A 20,461-nucleotide genomic window follows, 5' to 3' on the forward strand; every position below is an offset into this window, starting at 1 on the left:
ACACCAACAGCACATTTAGAACAGTGCCAGACTCAGTACTTACGAGCTATTGTTACTATGTACTCTATGGGGTAAGTACATTATTACTTATATTTTACAAATGGAAAAACAGGCATTGGGATATTATACCCTGCTCAAGTTCTCACATCTAGTAAATTACAGGCCCTCTCTCATAATCTATGCCCTTTAAAGGGTTTCTGAACAGCTCTATACTTATATCTCTCTCTGTTAAATGAAGCTATAAAATGCTACTCTATAAATCTAAAGGTAAGGCTAACTACTGAAAAGAGTCAAGGATGCTTTAAATATTCTCACTGTCCCTAACTCTAATCCATCTCCACATGAATCATTCTGGTCCCCTCGTCCTCCATTTGCTGTGTACTCAGTGATCATCATTCGTATTATCATTTCCCTCATTACCAGTACTTTCACTCCGTGAAATGACTCAGCTAGTGGAGTAGGTTGGCCTTCTCAGTGTTCATGCTGTCACCTTAAGCCAGTTGAGGCAAAGGTCACTCCCAAGAAGGGAGTTAAAATTACCTCTGCCTTATCTATGCCTGTGACTACTTGTTGTAAGAAGACTCACTTAGTTAAAGGTTCCTGGAAGCTTCACTATTTCTTACCTGCCCTGTGCTCTGGGGAATGTGACTCCAGGCCATGATTCACGGACTATGCAGTTGGTAAGTGGAAAGGGAGGAACTTTGTGGGGGAGAACTAGTAGACATTTATCTACTCAAATCAAATAAATGACAATTTTACACCCTGTATTTATTTATTTGCTCCACTCCATATCTACTCCCCTTTAAACACCAGTGACTCTAATTCCTTTATCACACATAGCCCTGGATGTCACTATTTGTTGATCTTACAGCTTCGTTTTGAACCTGGGTGCCTCTGTCGGGTAGATTCTAAAGGGTGAAGCGGCCATATCCCTCCTGCCTCTCCTTATCACCACATTTCCCCCCAATTATCTCCCTTAGCATCAATCATAAGATTTGAGGGAAATCATAAGTATCTTACAAAGTCATTTGACAAATACTTACTTAGGACCTACTACGTCTCAAGCATTTCACTAGTCACAAGGTACGGTACTGAGCCCCATATACACAGTACACCTCAGGGAGCCTGCAGACCACGGGAAAATAACACCAGCTAGTCCAAAGCGAAGGTTTAGTCTTGCCAGGCACCGGGCTCTGTATGCACTGTCACATTGAAATCTCATGGAGGTAGTCCTTATCGTCCCCATTCTACAGATGAGGAAACAGGATTGCCCAGAGTCACACAACCAAAAATGGTAGAACTGGGGCTTGAATGCAGGTCTGTCCAATGCCACACACTTAACCACACATACATCCTCTCTCTCTCTACACACACACACACATGCGTGCGCACACCTCTCAGGAAGCAGAATCTCAGAGCTTGATGTTTTTGTGGCTGGAGGATGGTCGCTCTTCTCTTTGCTGCCATTTCTACTGAATAATTTGATTTGCAAATATAAAGGATTCTCTGAAGCAAAACCTTAAACAAATTGTGGCAGACAGCTGGGAGAGGACAGCTGCAGACAGAAAAATGTGGCCGGATGCTCTGGGGGTGGGTGGGATGGATGTGCAGTGAGGCAGCTCCAAGGAGAGGAAGCGGTGACAGGTGGAGGTAAGAGGGACTGACAGTTAAAACTACCTGGACCCCCAAACCACAGGAAAGGAGGCCTTAAATAGTCTAGAATGCACTGTCTTTATCAGATTATGCAAATACAGCTAGGATATAAGTATGTTTTTCTTTGCCTATGTCATCCAAGTGACTATTCAAATAAATTTAAAAATCGTTTTTCCCCCCTGAAGTATGTCTGACCTCGGGATTGAAACTCAGGAGACCTAAATTCTTGTCCAGATATGCACCAGTGGTTCACTTGTGTGAGCTTCTGCAAGTTCTTTCTTCCCATCCTAAGTTTTCTTTCTCCTGAAATAAGGGAATTGGGCTACCGAAGCTGAAGGATTTTTGAAGTTCCAAGCAGCTCTGGAGCCATGATTTACCAAGCACCTACACTGTGTCTAGTACTGCATTGAACAGTTTAAAGTTTAGAGGCAATTAGAGGGCACATTTCTAGCCCTTTGGACCTGTGCTGTCCAGTACGGTAGCCACAACCACATGTGGATATGAAGTGTGACTGAACTATAATTTTATTTCATTTTGGTTAAATAAACTGATACCATATTCAGTTATTGAGAACTTTGATATTTGAAACAATGTAGTGGTGTGAATCTCTTTTTTTAAATGATAACTTTTGTGCAATCTAAATATAGATCAAGTGGTTTCTGATGAAAATTTAGCATCTGAATTGAAGTGTGTTTTAAATGTAAAATATGACAGATTTAAGACAATACGAAAAAAGGATGTAAATATCTCATTAATAATTTCTTATTGATTACACGTTGAAATGACAACATTTTGGATATATGGAGTTAAGTGAAATATGTTACTAAAAGTAATTTCATCTATTTCTACTTTTTTAACATGACTATGAGAATATTGAAAATGGCATATGTGACTTGCATGATATTTCGTTTGGAGGGTTTTGGAAGTTTATAAAATGCAGTGGGTGGTTTGAGTGGTGGTCTAGATTTTTGTCAATCATGGATGCTTTGGAGAAAATGTGTCACCTTTTGAGGAAGGCACTTGTACCAGTCTGAGTCACTACTCTTGTCAGGAAAGACTTGCCCTAATTACCTTTGCTAACAGGGTGTATTTTAAGAGAGGCAGGGGATATGAGGTCTCTGTGGTCCCCAGTGCTCCCAAAATTGGGGTGTGCCATAGGCACCATGGATAAATGCACTGTGACATCCATCTGAGTTCACCCAGCACTCCTACCTCCAGAGAGGGGATCTATTTGGACTAGCCTGTCTCCATTCAACACCCGTACCCCTGTTGGGTGGAGGTTTGAGCTAGGCACCTTTAGAGGAAAATTTCACCCTCCTTCTCTGCATCTGTAGTAAGTAAATATGCAATCAGGGAGGATCACCTTCTCTGGCCAGCATATGGCCAGCATGTGGTGGCTGAGCTGGTGTGACTCAGGAGGGTCACTTTCCCTGGAGAGAATGTGGTGAGTATCACGGCACGAACAGAAAGGATCACCATTCCGGGTGACATTTGGTGATTCACTTGAAATGATGGAGGAGGAGGACAACTGTATTGGCTTGTTAGGGCTGCCATAACAAGTACCACAGACCGGATGGCTTAAACAACAGGAATTTATTTTCTCACAGTTCTGGTGGCTGGAAGTCTAAGATGAAGTCAGCAGTTTTAGTTTCTTCTGAGGGCTCCTCCCCTTGTCTTGCAGATGACCGCTGTCTCACTGTGTCCTCACATGGTTCTCCCTCAGTCTGTGTAGCCTATGTCATAATGTCTTTTCAAAATTACTTTTTAATTGAGGTATAATAGACATATAACATTATATTACTGTCGGGTGTACAACATAAGATTTGATATTTGTATATATTGCAAAATGATTACCATAGTAAGTGTGGTTAACATGTGTCACTTTTAAGACCTAGTCTCTTAGTAACTGTCAAATATGCAATACAGTATTATTAACTATAGTTACTATATCATACATTACATCTCTATGACTTATTTATTTTATAACTGGAAGTTTGTACATTTTGACCCCCTTCACCCATTTCTCCCATTCTCAACCTTCTGTCTCTGGCAATAATCAATGTGTTCTCTGGATTTATGAGCTTGGGGTGTGTATGTGTGTGTGCATTTTGTATTTAATTCCAGGTATTAGTGAGATCATACAGTATCTGTCTTTGTCTATCTGACTTATCTCACTTAGCATAATGCCCTTAAACAGCAAGATTTCATTCCTTTTTTATGGCTGAATCATATTCCATTGTGTATACATACAAATTTTCTTTATTCATCTATTGATGGACATTTAGGTTGTTTCCATATCTTGGCTATTGTAAATAATGCTGCAGTGAACATGGGGGTGCATAATCTTTTCCAGGTAACGTTTTTGTTTTCTTCAGATAAATAGCAAAAGTAGAACTTTTGGATCATATGGTAGCTCAATTTTTAATTTTTTGAGAAATCTGCATACTGTTTTCCATTATGTCTGCACCAATTTACATTCCCATCAACAGTGCACTAGTGTTCCCTTTTCTCCACATTCTTGTGAAAACTTTTAATTTCTTGTTTTTTTGATAATAGCCATTCTGACAAGTGTGAGGTGGTATCTCATTATGATTTTGATTTGCATTTCCCTGATGATTAGTGATGTCGAGCATCTTTTCAAGTACCTGTTGGCCATCTGTATATCTTCTTTGGAAAAATGTCTACTCAGATCGTCTGCCATTTCTTAATCGGTTTGATTTTTGTTTGTTTGTCTGCTGCTATTGAGTTTTATCAGTTCTTTATATTTTGGATATTAACCCCTTATCAGATATATGATTTGAAAATATTTCTTCCCATTCAGTAGGCTGCCTTTTAATTTTGTTGATGGTGTAATCTCTTTATCTCAGATAACAGCCCAAGGTCCTATCTTCAAATACAGGCACATTCTAAAGTACTGAGGATTAGAACTTCAATTTACCAATGTGTCAGAAACATTCCGCTCATAACAACCACTATCTCCAGTCAGTATGTGGCATTCAAGGATCAACTTAATGAACTGTGTGGTCAGAAACAATGACCACAGAATGATCATTAGGCCACATGAGGATTTCCCACAAGAGGGAATGGGAGCAAGAACATGCACCTTTGACATGGCTACGAGTGACTTTAGTTAACTGAGGCAGGATAAAGGGACATGTTGAGTCCTGAATTTTACAGCAAGGCCACAGATGATATAATCTGCTCCTCAGCACCAGGAATCTTTTGTTACTTGAACCACAGTACCTAAGACCAAGTAGGTGGAATTGAATGGTATAGTGTGCTAAATCCTAGCTGGCAAATCTGACATCAAGGACATGGGTTCACAATCTATTTAGGAGCATAAAAGAAACACAGGGAACACGGATAAACCCTGCAGTTAGGGACAGAGAGCAAAGAGGTGATCAGGCTGGGAGTGGAAAGTAGCAATCAGCAAAGAGCTGTGATTTCTGGAGGGGGTAACCCTCTTCACATTGGGAATTGATGAGCAGGTGCTGGTGAGGAGGATGGTGAAAAGCTGGAGCCAAGGCAGAGGCAGGAAAAAACAAGACATGAAAAGACCCTCAGGACGCTGATTGGTTAGAGCAGAGGGCTTGTGACCACAAAGAGGGTTGGTTTAAAGTGGTGACTGGAAAGAGAAATGTCTGCATCCAGGTGTGAAGTGATGTAGTCAGACGGGATTAGTGACAGAGGGGAAAGGTAGACTGAGAATGAGGAGGTTGCTAAGAGCTGGCTATTGATCAAAATACTGAAACGGAGAAGGTCCAGAGTTAAACACACACACACAAAACAAAAATCACTGCCATGCTGCAGCCCTGTGATCTCTGGAGGTGACTGGTTTTAGTGCTAATGCGGAGACTTCTAGGAACCATCCCCGTGTTCATAAAAGGACAGATGGGAACAGTCTCATTGGTTTGTGGACTCTTCAATAATGATAGCTGAAAAATCCATTTCAGCATGCAGCTTTTCCCCCCCTCCATCCTAACTTTAGGCGTCTCTAGTCAGTCCAATTGTTAGTAACAAGAAACTAGATAGTGACAAGGTTTAGGGAATAGACATTAAACTGGGATGAATCAGTTAAGTAACAACAGGGAGACTTGAGTAAATGACTGTGAGGCATTTTATGCACTTATCTTGGGAAAAAATACATGGCTTGATGGGAATCTGCTTGGCTTACTGGGATAAAATAAGAAAATCTCCTCTTTAAATGTTGACAGAGTGTTGAAGTCTTTTGAAAGAGACCGGTTCCCCTCCCAACGTATTTTCCCAATAGTCTTCTACATTTACTATATATATACTTTGCAACCAATCCTAGATCATATCAAACAAAAAAACCCAATTGTGTCTTGCACAGGACTTTCAAATTTTTCTTTCTCTTCAATGGATAACAGGTCCTGAGTAGTTTGTCGAGGGGCTTTTGTCTTTCTCCTTAGCATCTCATATGCAGAAACAGCAACTCATGCTATTGGGACACGCCTTACATTGAATTCAGCTGTGCCTCAGAAAGACTCAGTTTGCTGGAGTGGACTTCAGCGGTGGGGCCCAAGCTCCATAAATCCCCAAACGATGTTGATGCTTGCCAAGCTGTAGCAAACTGGGCTCTCGACTGGCGGGGTGGGTTCAGCTCCTAAGGAAGATGACCGAGAAGAGTCAGAAAACAGGCAGAGAAGTTCAGTGATGAGTCGGAGACAGCGGAGACTAACTTTTCTTCTCCGCACTCCCCAGTCTGCAGATATTCACACCCTGTGGAGTGACCACTCTGAAAGCTGGGATGCACTCGGTCGGAGTTACAACCCTGAAAGCTGTCGGGGCGGCGCCCGCCTCACTCCCCGCAGCAATTACCGGAGCGCCCCACCTGCCCCGCAGCCCCGCCCAACCTCCGACTGCCGGACGCGGGCCACGCCCCCTCACCGCCGCGGCCCCGCCCCGTAGCACGCGCTGCTGGCCGGCGCCCCGCCCTGTCTGTCACGTGACGGCCCAGCCCTCCGCGCGCGCTCGGATTGGCTCTGGCGTCCGAAGAGGTGGGTTCTCGCCCACAGCACTGCCCCGCAACGCGGCTGCAGTTTTCAAACCTCAACTGTAAGCTCCCGTCACCGTCTCCGCTGCGGTCACCGGGAGCTACTTCACGGCGTGGGGGGCCAGGTCACAACTGTTGGCTGTTGTCTGGAAGAATAAAAGTGGGTCCTGCCACGCTCGGAGCTGCCCGGCGCCTCCCCGGGACAGAGCTGGAGAACGCGTCCTGTCGTGGCCACCGGCGTGGGGCGGGACGGGAGCCCCCTTGGAGGGGGCAGCCCCGAGAGAACCTACTGCGGCCCGAGCGGTCAGTGACTTCCGCCTCGCGCGCCCGCGGTCCTGCCGGGGTTAGCGGGGGGGCTCGGGGCTGCGACTCCGAACCCAGCCCTCTATACCCGTGGAACAGAGACCCCGAACGTGGGAGGGGGGCTCGAGGAGGGATCTACAGTGTGGTGCATACGGGGTCCTCTCGGACCCCGGTCTGGGGAAGCTGGGCTCAGAGCGCGCCTCCCCTCAGGTGGCCCGACTGCTCCGGGCCCCTGGCCGCATTCCGGCTGGAGTCCGGCTTCCCTCGTTCTCTCGGGGTCGGCGCGGGGGACTGCCGGTGGTCCTCCCAGTACTCCCGGGGAGAGAGAGAGAGAGTGTGTGTGTCTGTCTGTCAGTCGGTCTCTGTGCGTGTGTGTGTGTGTCCGTCTGTCTGTCGGTCTGTGTGTGTGTGTGTGTGTCCGTCCGTCTGTCTGTCGGTCTGTGTGTGTGTGTGTGTGTGTCCGTCCGTCTGTCTGTCGGTCTGTGTGTGTGTGTGTGTGTGTGTGCGCGAGTGCCGGCCCGGACTCTCCCCGGGTCGCGTCCCGCGGGGCCCCCCTTCGCGTCCAGCTCACTCTCGTCCCTCCCTCGTCGCGTCCTTCAGGTCCCTCCCGAGTTCACAGCTGTGGCGTGGGCACCGACCGTGTTCACATCTGGGCTCATGGACACGGTCTGCTCCCAGCTGCTTTTCGTCCAGAGAAAGTTTGTGCTCATCTTGTGGGGCATCTTCAGTTACCGCTTGTGAACAGCATTTTAAAGTTAGTGAATAGAGAAGTGCAGTTGCAGTTGTTTCAGTGATTCTCAGCGATCTGATTTTATTTTGACGCCGTGTAAACCGCAAAGTGTACGCGACCCATCCTCAAACTATACAACGAGCTACGATGGCTACGATTTTGACATCTGCCCAGCTCTTTGTTTTACTGTAGGGAAAAGCGCTTCCTTTGAATCCCCTTGACAAAGTTGAAAGAGACTTTGTGGCAGCTGGTAGCTGATGTTAGTTCTTACTCTGTGATGGGACTAGAGACACTCCAGCATCAATTTGCAAATTGAAATTAAGGGGAAAAACATTTTAAGGCCACATACTGATCAAATTTCAATTATATTAGGTCTAAGTATCGCGTTCACTAATTGTTTTGCCAACGTAATGTTTACATCCGTGGTACCAATGATATGCGGTGTAGTTTCATATGATATCGTTCCTTCAAGGTCTCGAGTCTTTGAGACTGTGTGGGAGACAACACAGCCTACAGAGATGACTGAAGGTGTAGCAGCATATGTAACCTAGCGTTTCGAGCCCAGGAGCACAATTTTGTTAAAGGAAAGAGGTATAAGCCTACTTTGTCATTGAGACACCATTTTATAGTTTTATAGTAAACTGTCCAGAAGTAGTTTTCAACAACTTCTAAGATGTTTGGTTTTATAAGTATTAAACCACATACCCATAAAAGTGTGTGTTTTTGAAAAAGCTGGGCCACAGAAATAATGCCCTAGTTTAAGACGCCTCTTTTTCCCCTTCACCATCCTCTGAACAGATGTTCAGTTTTTAAAAATTTTTTGTAATATCTTAATAATTGAGGTTATAAATAGCTGCTATATTTTGGGGGATACGTATCATTTTTAGATCGCTTTTCTAAATTATGGATCTAGAATTGAAATGAAATACATTTACATAGCAATATATTTAGGTTTTAAATGTAAAATTTGTGTAATCGAAGGCTTTTCTTTTTTTGTGTGTGGGTAGAATGGTTTCTGTTTCTCTTGGGCTCATTAAATAGTGAATTAAAATTTGGTTAAGATAAAATCAGTTTTTAGGAACGTTGAGACTTGAGTAATTGATCACTGTATCAGCATATTAGTAAAAAATCTGAAGAAGGTACAGGCATTTTATGGCATGTTTCCAATGAAACAATTTTATCTTTAAGCTTTCACTGACAATGATTTACTGGTGTTAAGTAAACATTTAAATATATTTTAAAAGCTTTGTTTTGATGCTGTTTGATAACTATAAGAGAGAATTACCTTATCAAAATTTCCCTGTTTCAATCTTAGAGACCCAATTTAAAACCCAGGAATCAAGGAAATTGATAGCTAACTTGCTTTCACTTAATCTTAAAGTTGTCTTACAATTGCATATGTATATTATATTATATTATAGTGCCTATTTCCTGTAAAAAAAAAATTGGCAGCTAAGAAGAGCAGTGCTTCTGAATGTACTGCTTTTAAAGGATTTTGATTCATTCTTGTTTTTTTTTAAAGATTTCTTCAGCATTCTGCAGTTATAGGTTGTGTCAGAAACATTAACAGTCATTTATGTACTTACTTTCCACTTATGACAACTTTAAATGTTTTAGTTATTTTAGTTTTACACAACATTGACAGCAGAATCCTATGATTTAATTTTTATGATAGGATATCTCTTTGGGAACATTTAACAAATGTACTTATGAATTAAGTTACATATTTTATCTAAATGTATTGTGACAAATGTTGCAATTTTCAAGACATACCTTGTTAATTACTTATTTCTTTGATTTATTTATACTTCTTCCCCCCAAATACATTTAACCTTGAATTTCAGTGCTACTTTAAACATCTAGTCAGTTTTTTTAATATTTATATGCAGCATGTGTTGCTGCACCCTGGACCCTTTGCAACTTCTTCAAAAGAAGGGATAGTTACACTTCAGTGTTTTAAAATTTTTAGTATTAACAGTGAGGTGATAATTTTATTTTTAATCCTAGGATCATACTCCATTTTGCATTGTAATACTTACTGAATAAATAGTACTTGAGTGATGCTATAAGTAAACAGTACTTTATTTTACAACAAATTTAATTTTCCATCTGATGAATGACAAGCACTGTGTGTTTGTTGGCTCACTATATTTCCATTTTTCAACATCTTCCTATCGTGGTTCACAAGTATGGGGTTTAATTCTCTCTCTGAAAGTAGAAGAAACAGCACCTGGCCCTACTGTTGTGGCACAGAATCAGGCCTGGGGTTATTACCTGAGACTTTAGCCCTTGGGTGGTATAAACAAGACTGGTTAGACTAGAGTCAGTTAGCTGGCTTCCTATTTGTCATTTTCAAAGGATTAAATTCTTGAATCATACTTTCTATTCAACCTTTGAAAAACAGACCTGTTAGTGGACTACATAGAACAGTCTCTTCCTTGAAGTTGAAAATCATCATCATCCATTTCCCTACACCAATACCTTTGCTTCAAATCAGTGACTAATTAAAAACGGATCCTCTGCCACACTAGCAGAAAGTTTTTCCTTTATTTTGAGGGATGCTAGATAAATGAATCTCCAGTTCCTCTGTTTCCTAGGGAAACTTGGTAGCTGTAAACTTCCATATAGAAAGTTTTTTTTTTCTCTGTAATCTTGTGCCTTAGTTTGCTTTCCATTGCCTTTCATATTTACTTCATGAAGGTATAGATTTATCAGTCCTTGACAGGACGAGTATCTGAATTTCCTGGTTGAGGTAGCTCTTAAACTATTGCTGTTCTTAGCTGAAGTATGTATAATAACAGGTGGCCACCTAGTCTGGAAAGATAGGTAAATACAAAACAAATGGCCTGTTGGTATTATATGACAAAGTATGATATAATAATTTTATACATGTTTCCAGACTCTGTGGCTATCCTGCTTAAAATTGAAATTCTCTAATGGCAATTTAAAATATGTCTTATTTTATTTAGCTAGATCCTGAATTCAGCAGAGACTAGCTGCAGTATTATACTTTCAAGATGGATTTCAAATTCTGCTAACCCTCAAAGCTATGAGATGTACCTAAAAACTCTTATTGCTGTATTTTTTGATTCTTACAATTCAGTTCATCAGACATTTAAAAGAAATCCTACCAGCTGGCCAGATACCATGCTGGAAGTTTAGGCACAAAAGCCAATGGTTGCTGCCCTTTAGACATTAAACATAATTGCAATCTAGCATGTTACATGTTGCAGTAAAGAGATATTCAAAGGTCCTCCTGTTTGAACCATAAAAGAGAGACATTTAACACAACCTGTGGGTTTTTAGGCAAAGTTTCCTGGGGGAGATAATATCCTATGTTGAGGTATGAAGGATACCATTAAAGAGTTAGCCATTCGAGGAAAAGTAGAAAGGATGTTCAGACAGGAAAGTGTGGAAGGAAAATATGAGATAAAAGTGTGGCAGGAAATGAAGCTGGTGTGTACCTGGCCCCAAAGGCCTTTGTGTGTCATGCTATAAGGTCTTGAACTTGTAGGGACTAGATATCTAATGCAGGGATCAAAGCAGACAGTTTAATTGTCTAGAAGCTTTTATTTACTGTATATGATATATTCTATTTATAATACATTTTTTATTTGATAACTTTGAAATGAATATCATGAGGAATAGTTTTAAACAGAGCTATTTAGAGGTTCACAAATAGCTGTCTTACTTTTGATCATATCGTATCTGCTTTCTCCCTTCAAGTATGTTAAGGCCCATACCAAGCCTAACATTTCCTTCTCTTCCTTCCTTCACTGATCCATGTCTGAATTCTTACTGTAATTATTGTAATGGAAATTAGTGAAAAAAATCTTTGGAAATAAGTTTGAGGTGCATTATTCCTAGTAGTACTGTGTAATTGAAAGTTTGATTGTATCTTGCCTCCTATTACCCTCTTACTGTATTTGGTACCTGATTGTTTCTATAACTGAACTGTATACACACACACACACACACACACACACACATTTACCTGCTAAGTCCCTTTAGATTTTTATTAGTATTGCCTAATAAAGTTTTCTGAATTGAATTTCAAATGGAGTGAGACATATTGGTAATTTTGAATCAGTCATAGGTCTGTAAATTATGGTAGGAAACAAAAAAAGGTCTGATTGTTTGTTGGAGTTAAAGAGAATTTGGTGGGAAATTTAGGAAACTGCAAGGAGAGGCTGAGAATTGACTGATAACCTTCATGTATCCAAGGATTAAAGTTTATATGAAGGACAACCAGATGTTTATGGAGGGTTTGGTGGACAAAGGTGACATTCATGCTCCACTATATTCAAAATAAGCCAAAGGAGAGGAAATGAAAAAATATCTAGGCTGTGGCATTTACTGCATGTGGTGCACATGCAGTAGACAGAAGGAAGACACACTTACAGGATACTGTGTAGATGCCTAAAACAGTTTGTAATACAGGCATATTAGCAATAAGTAGATAAGTTTAAAGGTCAGTGTTCAGCAATGTGCTTTTCCTGTCTTCTGAGATGCGACTTGTGTTCTAGCATATTCAGAACTGGAGTGAAATGTATCACAATTAAAAAAATGACTTTTGGATTAACATGTACTTCAAAATCTGATTGCCCAGTGCTGTTTTCAGCTACATTTATAGTCAAATACTTATGGTTCATTCATTCATTATGACCAACTGTACAGGTGAGAGCTGGGAAATTTGTTAGGGTAAAAAATTGAGCACAAGCCAATGTCTTGTATTAAGAAAATCAAACTGAGTACACATATAAAGGTGTATGTCTTAATGTTAAGATTACAAATTGTTATTCCTTATATAAAATTAGAACTATAACATTAAGTCAGAATTTGTATTGTTATTTTTTTTCTATGCAATATTAAACAAGGTGTTAATTCTTGCTTAGTGTTTATCCTAAATGCTTATATGGTCTTTGCATAAGAACTGCCTTTATTTGGATAATGAACATCATCTCCTCTAAATAAATACAGAGAAAACATTGAGGCCTTAAAAAACCTGAGCACTAATGGTTCACGAACTTCCAACCAAGTAAACCCTTAATGTGTAAAGAGATAAATTTTGCTGTTACAAATGGTTATGGTTCTGCATCTACAGTCTAGTCATATGTATTCACAGCCATCTTTTTTACCCAAAGACGTTTAATAGTTTTTGTCTATACCTGCTTGGTGTGGATAATTTAAACACGAGAAAGTATAAATACTGCCATAATCTCACCACCCAGAGATAACCACTGTTAATTATTTTGCCATAGTTTTCCACTCTTTTCTTCTGTTTGTTTTTATGTTTAACAAAATTATATATATCAAAATTATGTATAACAAATATATATTTTACATAACAAAATTATCATACTGTATATAAAGTTTTGTCTTCCTTTTATCATTCAACATCATATGTTAAAAATATTCTTTGAAAGCGCAATTTTTATTAAGTATATAATATCCTGTTATTTAGGTGTACTTAACCTTTCCCTATTGTTGTACTTTGGAGTTCATTCATTCTACAAGTTTTCTGTTGTTTTCACTATTATAAATCATGCTTTGTTGAGCATAAGTCTTTGTCTACATCTAAGACCCACACTGATGCTTTTGAAACTTGAGAGCAGAAAACACTTATTTATAAAATGTAGTTCTACTAGATTCTTATGAATAGATCACTTTTTAGCTGATATGTCACAGCATGAGATAATCATCGTAGATTTTAGAATCTAGCTGAGGTGAACATCTTAGAATCAAGGGCCTATACTTTGTCTGTGTGAGTGAATGTGACGTGTTCTTGTTCTCATGTTTCCCAAGGGCTGGTTAATGAACAGTGTTGTGAATGCAGTCCAATTTATATCTATGGTGCAGGTATAGCCCTTCTTTATGTATGTATGTGTATAACATAAATGTGATCATAAGCATGCATATTCATAGACTTTTAAATTAAGGGGAAAAAATTAAAAGCCCAAAGATGACCTAGAAAAAAAAAAGGTTGAGCATAGAAACTGGTAACTGTATCAGTTTTTCAGAGAGGAATATGTGACCAATGAAACTGAGTGCCATTGAAACTAAGAAACTATACAAAACAATTCACCAAAACAGAATAAAAAATACAGAATTTAAGAGTTAAGTTGAAGCTAACTTGGGGTGAGAGTTTTGTATGTGAAAATAGGGTACAGCTATTCAATAATAGCAGAGGACTGCATGGGGAGTATCTTTAAGAATATTAATATTTATTTATTGAACAATCATGATGTGCTTTTACGACTAGCACTGTAACAGAGCCATTCCACCTGACTTCAGCTTATCTTAATTCTTAGTCTTCGGAGCTCTGCAAGAGAGTCTGTTATCAACCCCACTTTAGAGGCTGCAGAATAGAAGCGTTCCTCACTAGTAATCAGAGAAATGCAAAGTAAATCACAAAATTCCATTTCATCTTCGTCACACTCGAAGAGCCGAAATTTAACATCTGAGTACAGCAAATGTTGTCAAGGAAATGATAAGCCCCCACACCCAGCGCTAGTGGGAATGTAAACTGAGGACGGAGGGACAGACTTCAACTGTGTCTATGATATCTTATTTATTTTTAATTTAAATGAAATATAGCAAAGTAATAAGATTGAAAAACCTCCATGTTTGTTATGTTTGTATACCTTCATACATATTTGAAATAATTCATTCTTCTTTTCTTTCTTTCTCTCTTTTTCTTTTTAAAAGTGGCTGTGTTAGTTTGCTTGGCTGCTGTAACAGAGCACTGTAGATGGGGTGACTTAACAGACATTTATTTTCTTACTGCACTAAAGAGTAGAATTTTGAGATCAAGGTGTCAGCAGGGTTGGATTCTTCAGAGGCCTTTCTCTTTGGCTTGAGGGTGGGTCGTTGTCTTGTGTCTTCCCTCTGTGTGTGTCTGTATCCTAATCTTGTCTTTTTATAAAGACACTCATCCTGTTGGATTAGGGCTCACCCTAATGAAAATGAGGATCTCATTTTAATTTAATTACCCCTTTAAATGTCCTTTCTGAGGTACTAGGGGGTTAGGACTTCAACATTTGAATTTTGAGGGGAGGAACATAGTGCAGCCCATAACAATGGCAAAGTTAAATATCTCGTGTCTCATAGCTGGTATGATGGATAAATGGAATTCAGACCCAGAGATGATTCAGTCCAAATGTTATTTTCAGAATGCTACACTGCTACCTTTGACTCCTAGAGATGCATCCCAAAACTAGTTCAGGCAAGACCGAGGGGTTCAGAGAAAGCAAATTTTACTTAAGAATAAAACTAAGAAAACACAGAAACTGAAAACACTCACCTCTAATCACACTGCTTATTTGCTAAGTTGAATAAAGTTGGCATTTGAATTTAGGAAGATAAACAACAGAACATGTCAAGAAGGAAATAAAGGGAGGAAAAATCTGGCAGACACAGAGCAGAAGCTTAGGGGGTTATTATAAGAGGGAGCTAGAAGAATAATACTGGATCTTTTATTAGACAGGCATGGCAGAAAGTCAGGAGTATCTTAAAATACATAATTTGCTGTTATTATATGAATTCAGTTAGTATGAAATAGTTGTTTTAATGTTAAAACTGAATACTTGTATCACAAGGTATTTCCAGATAAATATGAGCTTCAGATACAGATGAAACTCCGGAATAAGGCTTTCTGCAAGGTCACTCACTCACTCATCCAGCAAAATTATAGAGCTCTTCATTCATGGCAGGCTCTGGCTAGGTTCTGCCAAAAGAAGCTCTAAGACCTGTGAGAGAAGGCTATTTCTTGTAGTCATTCAGATGTCAGTAGTATAACTCACATCATGTGAATTTACCACCAAATTTGTTTGGCCGTGTGAAATTAAATTTAAAATGAATAATCATTACTTTGCTGGGTTAAGTCATCTTGTTATGTGAAGATACAACTTTAAAGAATGAGAGCTTAAGAACTGAATGGTTGCTTATATTAAAATTTTATGGTAACAATTTTTTTTGAAGAATTTGAGAAGCCTTACAGGATTTTTATAGTAGTTTTACTCTAAATTGAAGTCAGTAACTTAGTTCAAGTACCAGAGAGGTGCTACCAGCTTCTGTGTGTGCTTTTCATTTTTCTTCCTTCTGGATAGAATGTGCTCTTAAATCTTTCTTTCTTTTTTTTTTTTTTTTGGCTGTATCTTTTAGCTATATTTGGAGCTAGAGCTATGTGGTATGACACACTTCTTGTCTGAGATAACATCTTTTTTTCTTAATTGCATCTAAGTTATATCCTGCATCTTCTCTTTTTTTAAATAGGTGAAAATAAGTGACTGAAGAAGCACATCCAAGAGTCATCTAACATGCTGAGAAGAAGATTTGACTGCCGAAGTATTTCGGGCTTGCTAACTACAACTCCTCAAACTCCAATAAAAATGGAAAACTTTAATAATTTTTATACGCTTACATCTAAAGAGCTAGGAAGGTAAGGATACTTTTGATGTATATGTGTTCAAATTCACATTTTGGATTTTTCTATACTTTTGTAAAACTCACTTGGTCATTATTTAGCAATGATTAGAAAGAAAAGTCGTCATCTCTGTTGATAGTAATACAAGGTCTAGTCTTAACTGACTTGGAAATCAAATCTGTGGAGAGGTAGTGATCACATATGATACATCCCTTGAAGCTTCAGAACCCAGGATAAGGAGTCAGGGTTCTTGTTTGAGGCTGTGTAAGAGAAGAGACAGCTTAGCAGAATGGACCGCCACATCTCAATTTGGACTCTGCCACTTACAAGCTGTTTGACCTCAATTAAATTACTGTACCTCTTAATGCTATAATCTCCTCACCCAAGAAGTGGGGGTGAAGATAATTGTATCTATTTTATATGGTGGTTGTGAGGATTAAATATTGACTAATACTTGTAATGTTAATATTTGTATTTAGTAGAGCACTATGTAAGTTTTTTAGTTAAAGAAACATGCTTTTTTCTTCAGATATTGTGCTGGGCTAAAATAAATATGGAGATTTTGCTTCTTTTCTATATTTAAACGTATGAGCTCATATTTGATAGTATATCCTTTTGACAAGTAATGCATGTTCTGTAAGTAGAACCCATACTTAATGCTAATACCAGTCTGTTTTGGTTTAACCAAGGTGTAAATTCCTTAAGACCAAGGAGTGACTTAAGATTATGAGACCATTTAACACTACCATTTTAATATATAAGAAAGTTACAAAAGAAATACCAAATAATTTGTTAGATATTCAGCATTTTTGAGCTTTAAGTTAGAAACACTTAACAAGGGGTTGGAAGATGGCAATCAGTTTCTATCTTCAGTTTGATTTTTATGTTAAAATGCTTTACTAAGTCCATGTTTGTATTGATAGATGTACAGTAAAATAGTATGGTTGATTTTTATCTTTGAAAATCTCTGTGAAAACAAAAATTGACTGAACCACGGACAGTAATTCGGTTCTTGGTGGTCTTTATGTGATGGGTGAAGGCAAGACTTGGCTTTTCCATTTGTCAGATGTTGGATGCAGTCTTTCTTTTGCAAAACAAAGATGATAATATCTCCCTCATCAGACCAAGAACTAGATGTAAAAGCTATTTCATAATTCCTGACATATTTATTTAATTTTGTGTGTAAAATATTTGGGTGTTTTAATGGTGTATTAAGAGAGAGAGTTTTAAACACTTTTCAGAATGTTTTCGAGAAATTGTTTAAGTTCTAAATCTATAACTGTTTCTCTTTGCATTATAACAGGAAAGAATGTTTCCTTTTAGTTGTCTGTATCTCACTCTTTATTGAATTGTCATAGAATATTTGCATTGGACAGACTTCAGTGGTCAGTGGTCTTCTAATATAAATTTTTTATGCAGTGCAGTGATCTTTTCTATACTTTTCCTGACAAGTTGTTTATTCAGTCTCAATTTGAATGCTTCAGTGATGAGGAACTCACTACCTCAGAATGTATCTGTTCCATTTTGTGGGCACCTCTTAGGCACAGAATTCTGTTTTCTCCTCTGTTAACCTCTACCCAGTATACATAGTTCTCCTTTTATAGCTGCGTATAGTGACCATGGAAGAGTCCTTCAGAGATTTGAATATAGCTAAACATTGCCAGTTTTCTTAAGAGCTCATTTTATGACCTCATTTCCCTGATTTCCAGACGGCCTTCCTTGATCCGGTTATCTTCTTCTGGACCCCTCTTTGCATTTTTCATTTCATTGTCAGTCTTAAAATGAGAAAGCCTAGAATGGACACAATATTATCATTATCTTACCATCTAGAATACAACAAAGCTCTATTGAAATAGCCCAAGATTCCATTAGGAGTTTTTCTTCTTTTTTTCTCAATAGCCATGTCAAATATGTGTCACATGGCATCATATAGTATATTAGTAAAAACAGGCTAAGCTGGAAGCCGGTTGACCTATCTTTACTCAGGATCTAAAATTGTGTGAACTACTAGCTGTGTGATTTCCTTTCCTTTAAGTTGAGAGGGTGGACTAGATGTCTCCAAGTTTCCTTCTATTGCAGTAGTGCTTGGAAACTACTTTGAGCAGGTAATTGAATATTCACAACCTTGATTGGTATATATAATAAAGGGCATTCTTTTCTATTTTTCTAAATTAATATTTTGATGGGTAAATTTGCATACATTTATTTATTAAATTAAATTTGCAATCTAAAGGGATACTGTGGGAGCTAGAAAGACTAATTTTGTTTTTCTTTGAGAGTTTTGGAGAACTTAAACTTTGATGAGAACAACATTAATAATTCTAAATTGCTTTGTAAATGAGGTGCCATCATAAATCACAATCATAAACTTGATTCATTGTACTTTTTAACATTTTAGAGCAAAACCCCATGATAGAATCTGATTAAAACAAATTCAGATTGCAAATATCTCATCTTTTAATATCTTAATGAAAGAGACCTAACTTTTTAAATTGGTATGGGCTAATGAGTCACATGGTAAGTATTGATATATCTAATTAATAAACCTTGATAAATTGGAACTCATGACCTTTCATCTGCCACAAACTTGCTTTCTTTCAATATTTTATTAACTTTGATATCCCATACTTTTGCAAAATAAAAATTAGGATCGTAATCTTGTTTTTTCTGAAGAGCATACATTTTGAAGCATACAAACATATAATTTTAACAAGTGGTGAGTTACAAAGTTATCTTTATAAATCATTTTTATTAATTTTAAGATGTTAGTGTTTTAGAGTTTATTTTTCTTCAGTAACTTAGAAGAAAATATGTAAAAGCTAACAGTTCATTTTTGACTGTTCTGAAAAAACTTTACATTGTTCCTGTTTTTTAACATGTTGGGTAAGTTTTTTCCACCCCTCCCCCAATTGAAGCAAGGTTTCACAGGACTTCTTGTGGTTAGAAGGGTGAGGCAGATGCAGAAATAAACGTCAGCTTCCTTTGTGGCTCACCCTCCCCCCTCCTTTCACATTTTATTGTCTATTCTAGAATGTAGAAGGGTAACTAACTAGACCTTTTAACTGCTGGGAAATCTAGTCAGCCTTTCCCTTTAAGGTATGAATTAAGTACTGTTGTTAAGGGTTTTACATTTTCTTAAATGTTTCTGTCAAATTTGATGTAGGAACATTATGTATTAAATATTATTTTTGATATTTCTAAACAACAATTAGCATTTTTAAATAGAAAACAAATGCTTGCTTTTTTTCCCCTAAGTCATCTGATAATTATGGCAAAATATTTACCTTATTTAACAGGACATAAATGAATATTCAAATCACAAATAAGTTTTAAAAATATAAATGTGTTAAGTACTGTATACAAATAGCACAATACGTGATACTGTAGTAGGTGCATAACTCTTGCATTCATTCAACAGATATTTCAGTTCCTGTTGTGTATTAGCAAAGTGTAGATTTTATAAATACTGTAGTGATTAGGACAGACAGTTTCTGCCCTAATGGAGCATCTACTTATGGTGAACATTGGCAAATAATTACATATATCATTTGGTCACCTTTGCTCTGGATTAATGAGTACTATACTTGGAAGACTTTTGAGAATACCTGAAACAAATAAAAGTATTATTACTTAATTATTTAATTTTGCTCTTTGTTACTGAGAAAATTCTGGCTTGTAGATGCAATCATAAAATTATAGCAGAACTTGTCACAATTGGTGCCATAAACTTTTTCAGACGGACAGATTTCTTGGCTAACTAGTTTCTGTTTCCTAAGTTTTTACAAGATGAATTTCTTCATAAAACTCAAAATTTCCTTTCTGTTTTAGACAAATTTTCACTTCTAAATGTAAGTAAGAATTGGCAGAAGTGAGTTTACTTTAAAAGCAACTGTCTTAAAGGAGGAATTTTTCCGTGGTCAGAACAGAAAGCTAGGACTTCACATTCCACAGGTTAAGCCGTGGCACTCCATTTCCATGTATGACCTTTCATGAGTTACTCGGTCTTAGTCAGCCTTCATTTATCCAGCATAAAATCTGTAAAACATGGGCAGTTTGAACATAAAGTAAAAGGACTGATTGACATTTTTTGTGTACTCATTAAAATACATTGATTTGTATTCTTTACACATGCAGTAAGAAAGTGTCTTATAGTTTAAACATTCTCAAATCTCAGATGAAAAGTTTTATCAAAGAATCAGATTTGTGCATGCAAATTTTCTGAGTTGCTATTTATTTGATAAATTATATAAAAGTCAAATTATACCTTGACCACTTTTTTTTTTTTTTTTTTTGGTATTAGTAGCTATACCTTTTCAGCTTGGTTTCCAGTGCTTCT

At 38.0% G+C, this 20,461-nt stretch overlaps 1 protein-coding gene across 1 annotated transcript in view; it reads left to right on the forward strand.

Moving 5' to 3' along the window:
* Positions 1 to 6,689: 6,689 nt before the first annotated feature.
* The window catches only part of STK17B (serine/threonine kinase 17b), a 33,284-nt gene continuing 19,512 nt past the window's right edge, over positions 6,690 to 20,461 (forward strand). The window contains exons 1-2 of the mRNA XM_072961565.1: positions 6,690 to 6,970; positions 15,975 to 16,140. Of these exons, the coding sequence (XP_072817666.1) occupies positions 16,019 to 16,140 (122 nt within the window). The 5' untranslated portion in view covers positions 6,690 to 6,970; positions 15,975 to 16,018. The remainder of the gene's footprint in view (positions 6,971 to 15,974; positions 16,141 to 20,461) is intronic.

Source organism: Vicugna pacos, chromosome 5, assembly GCF_048564905.1.
Source record: "Vicugna pacos chromosome 5, VicPac4, whole genome shotgun sequence".
In the NCBI taxonomy this organism is placed as follows: domain Eukaryota; kingdom Metazoa; phylum Chordata; class Mammalia; order Artiodactyla; family Camelidae; genus Vicugna; species Vicugna pacos.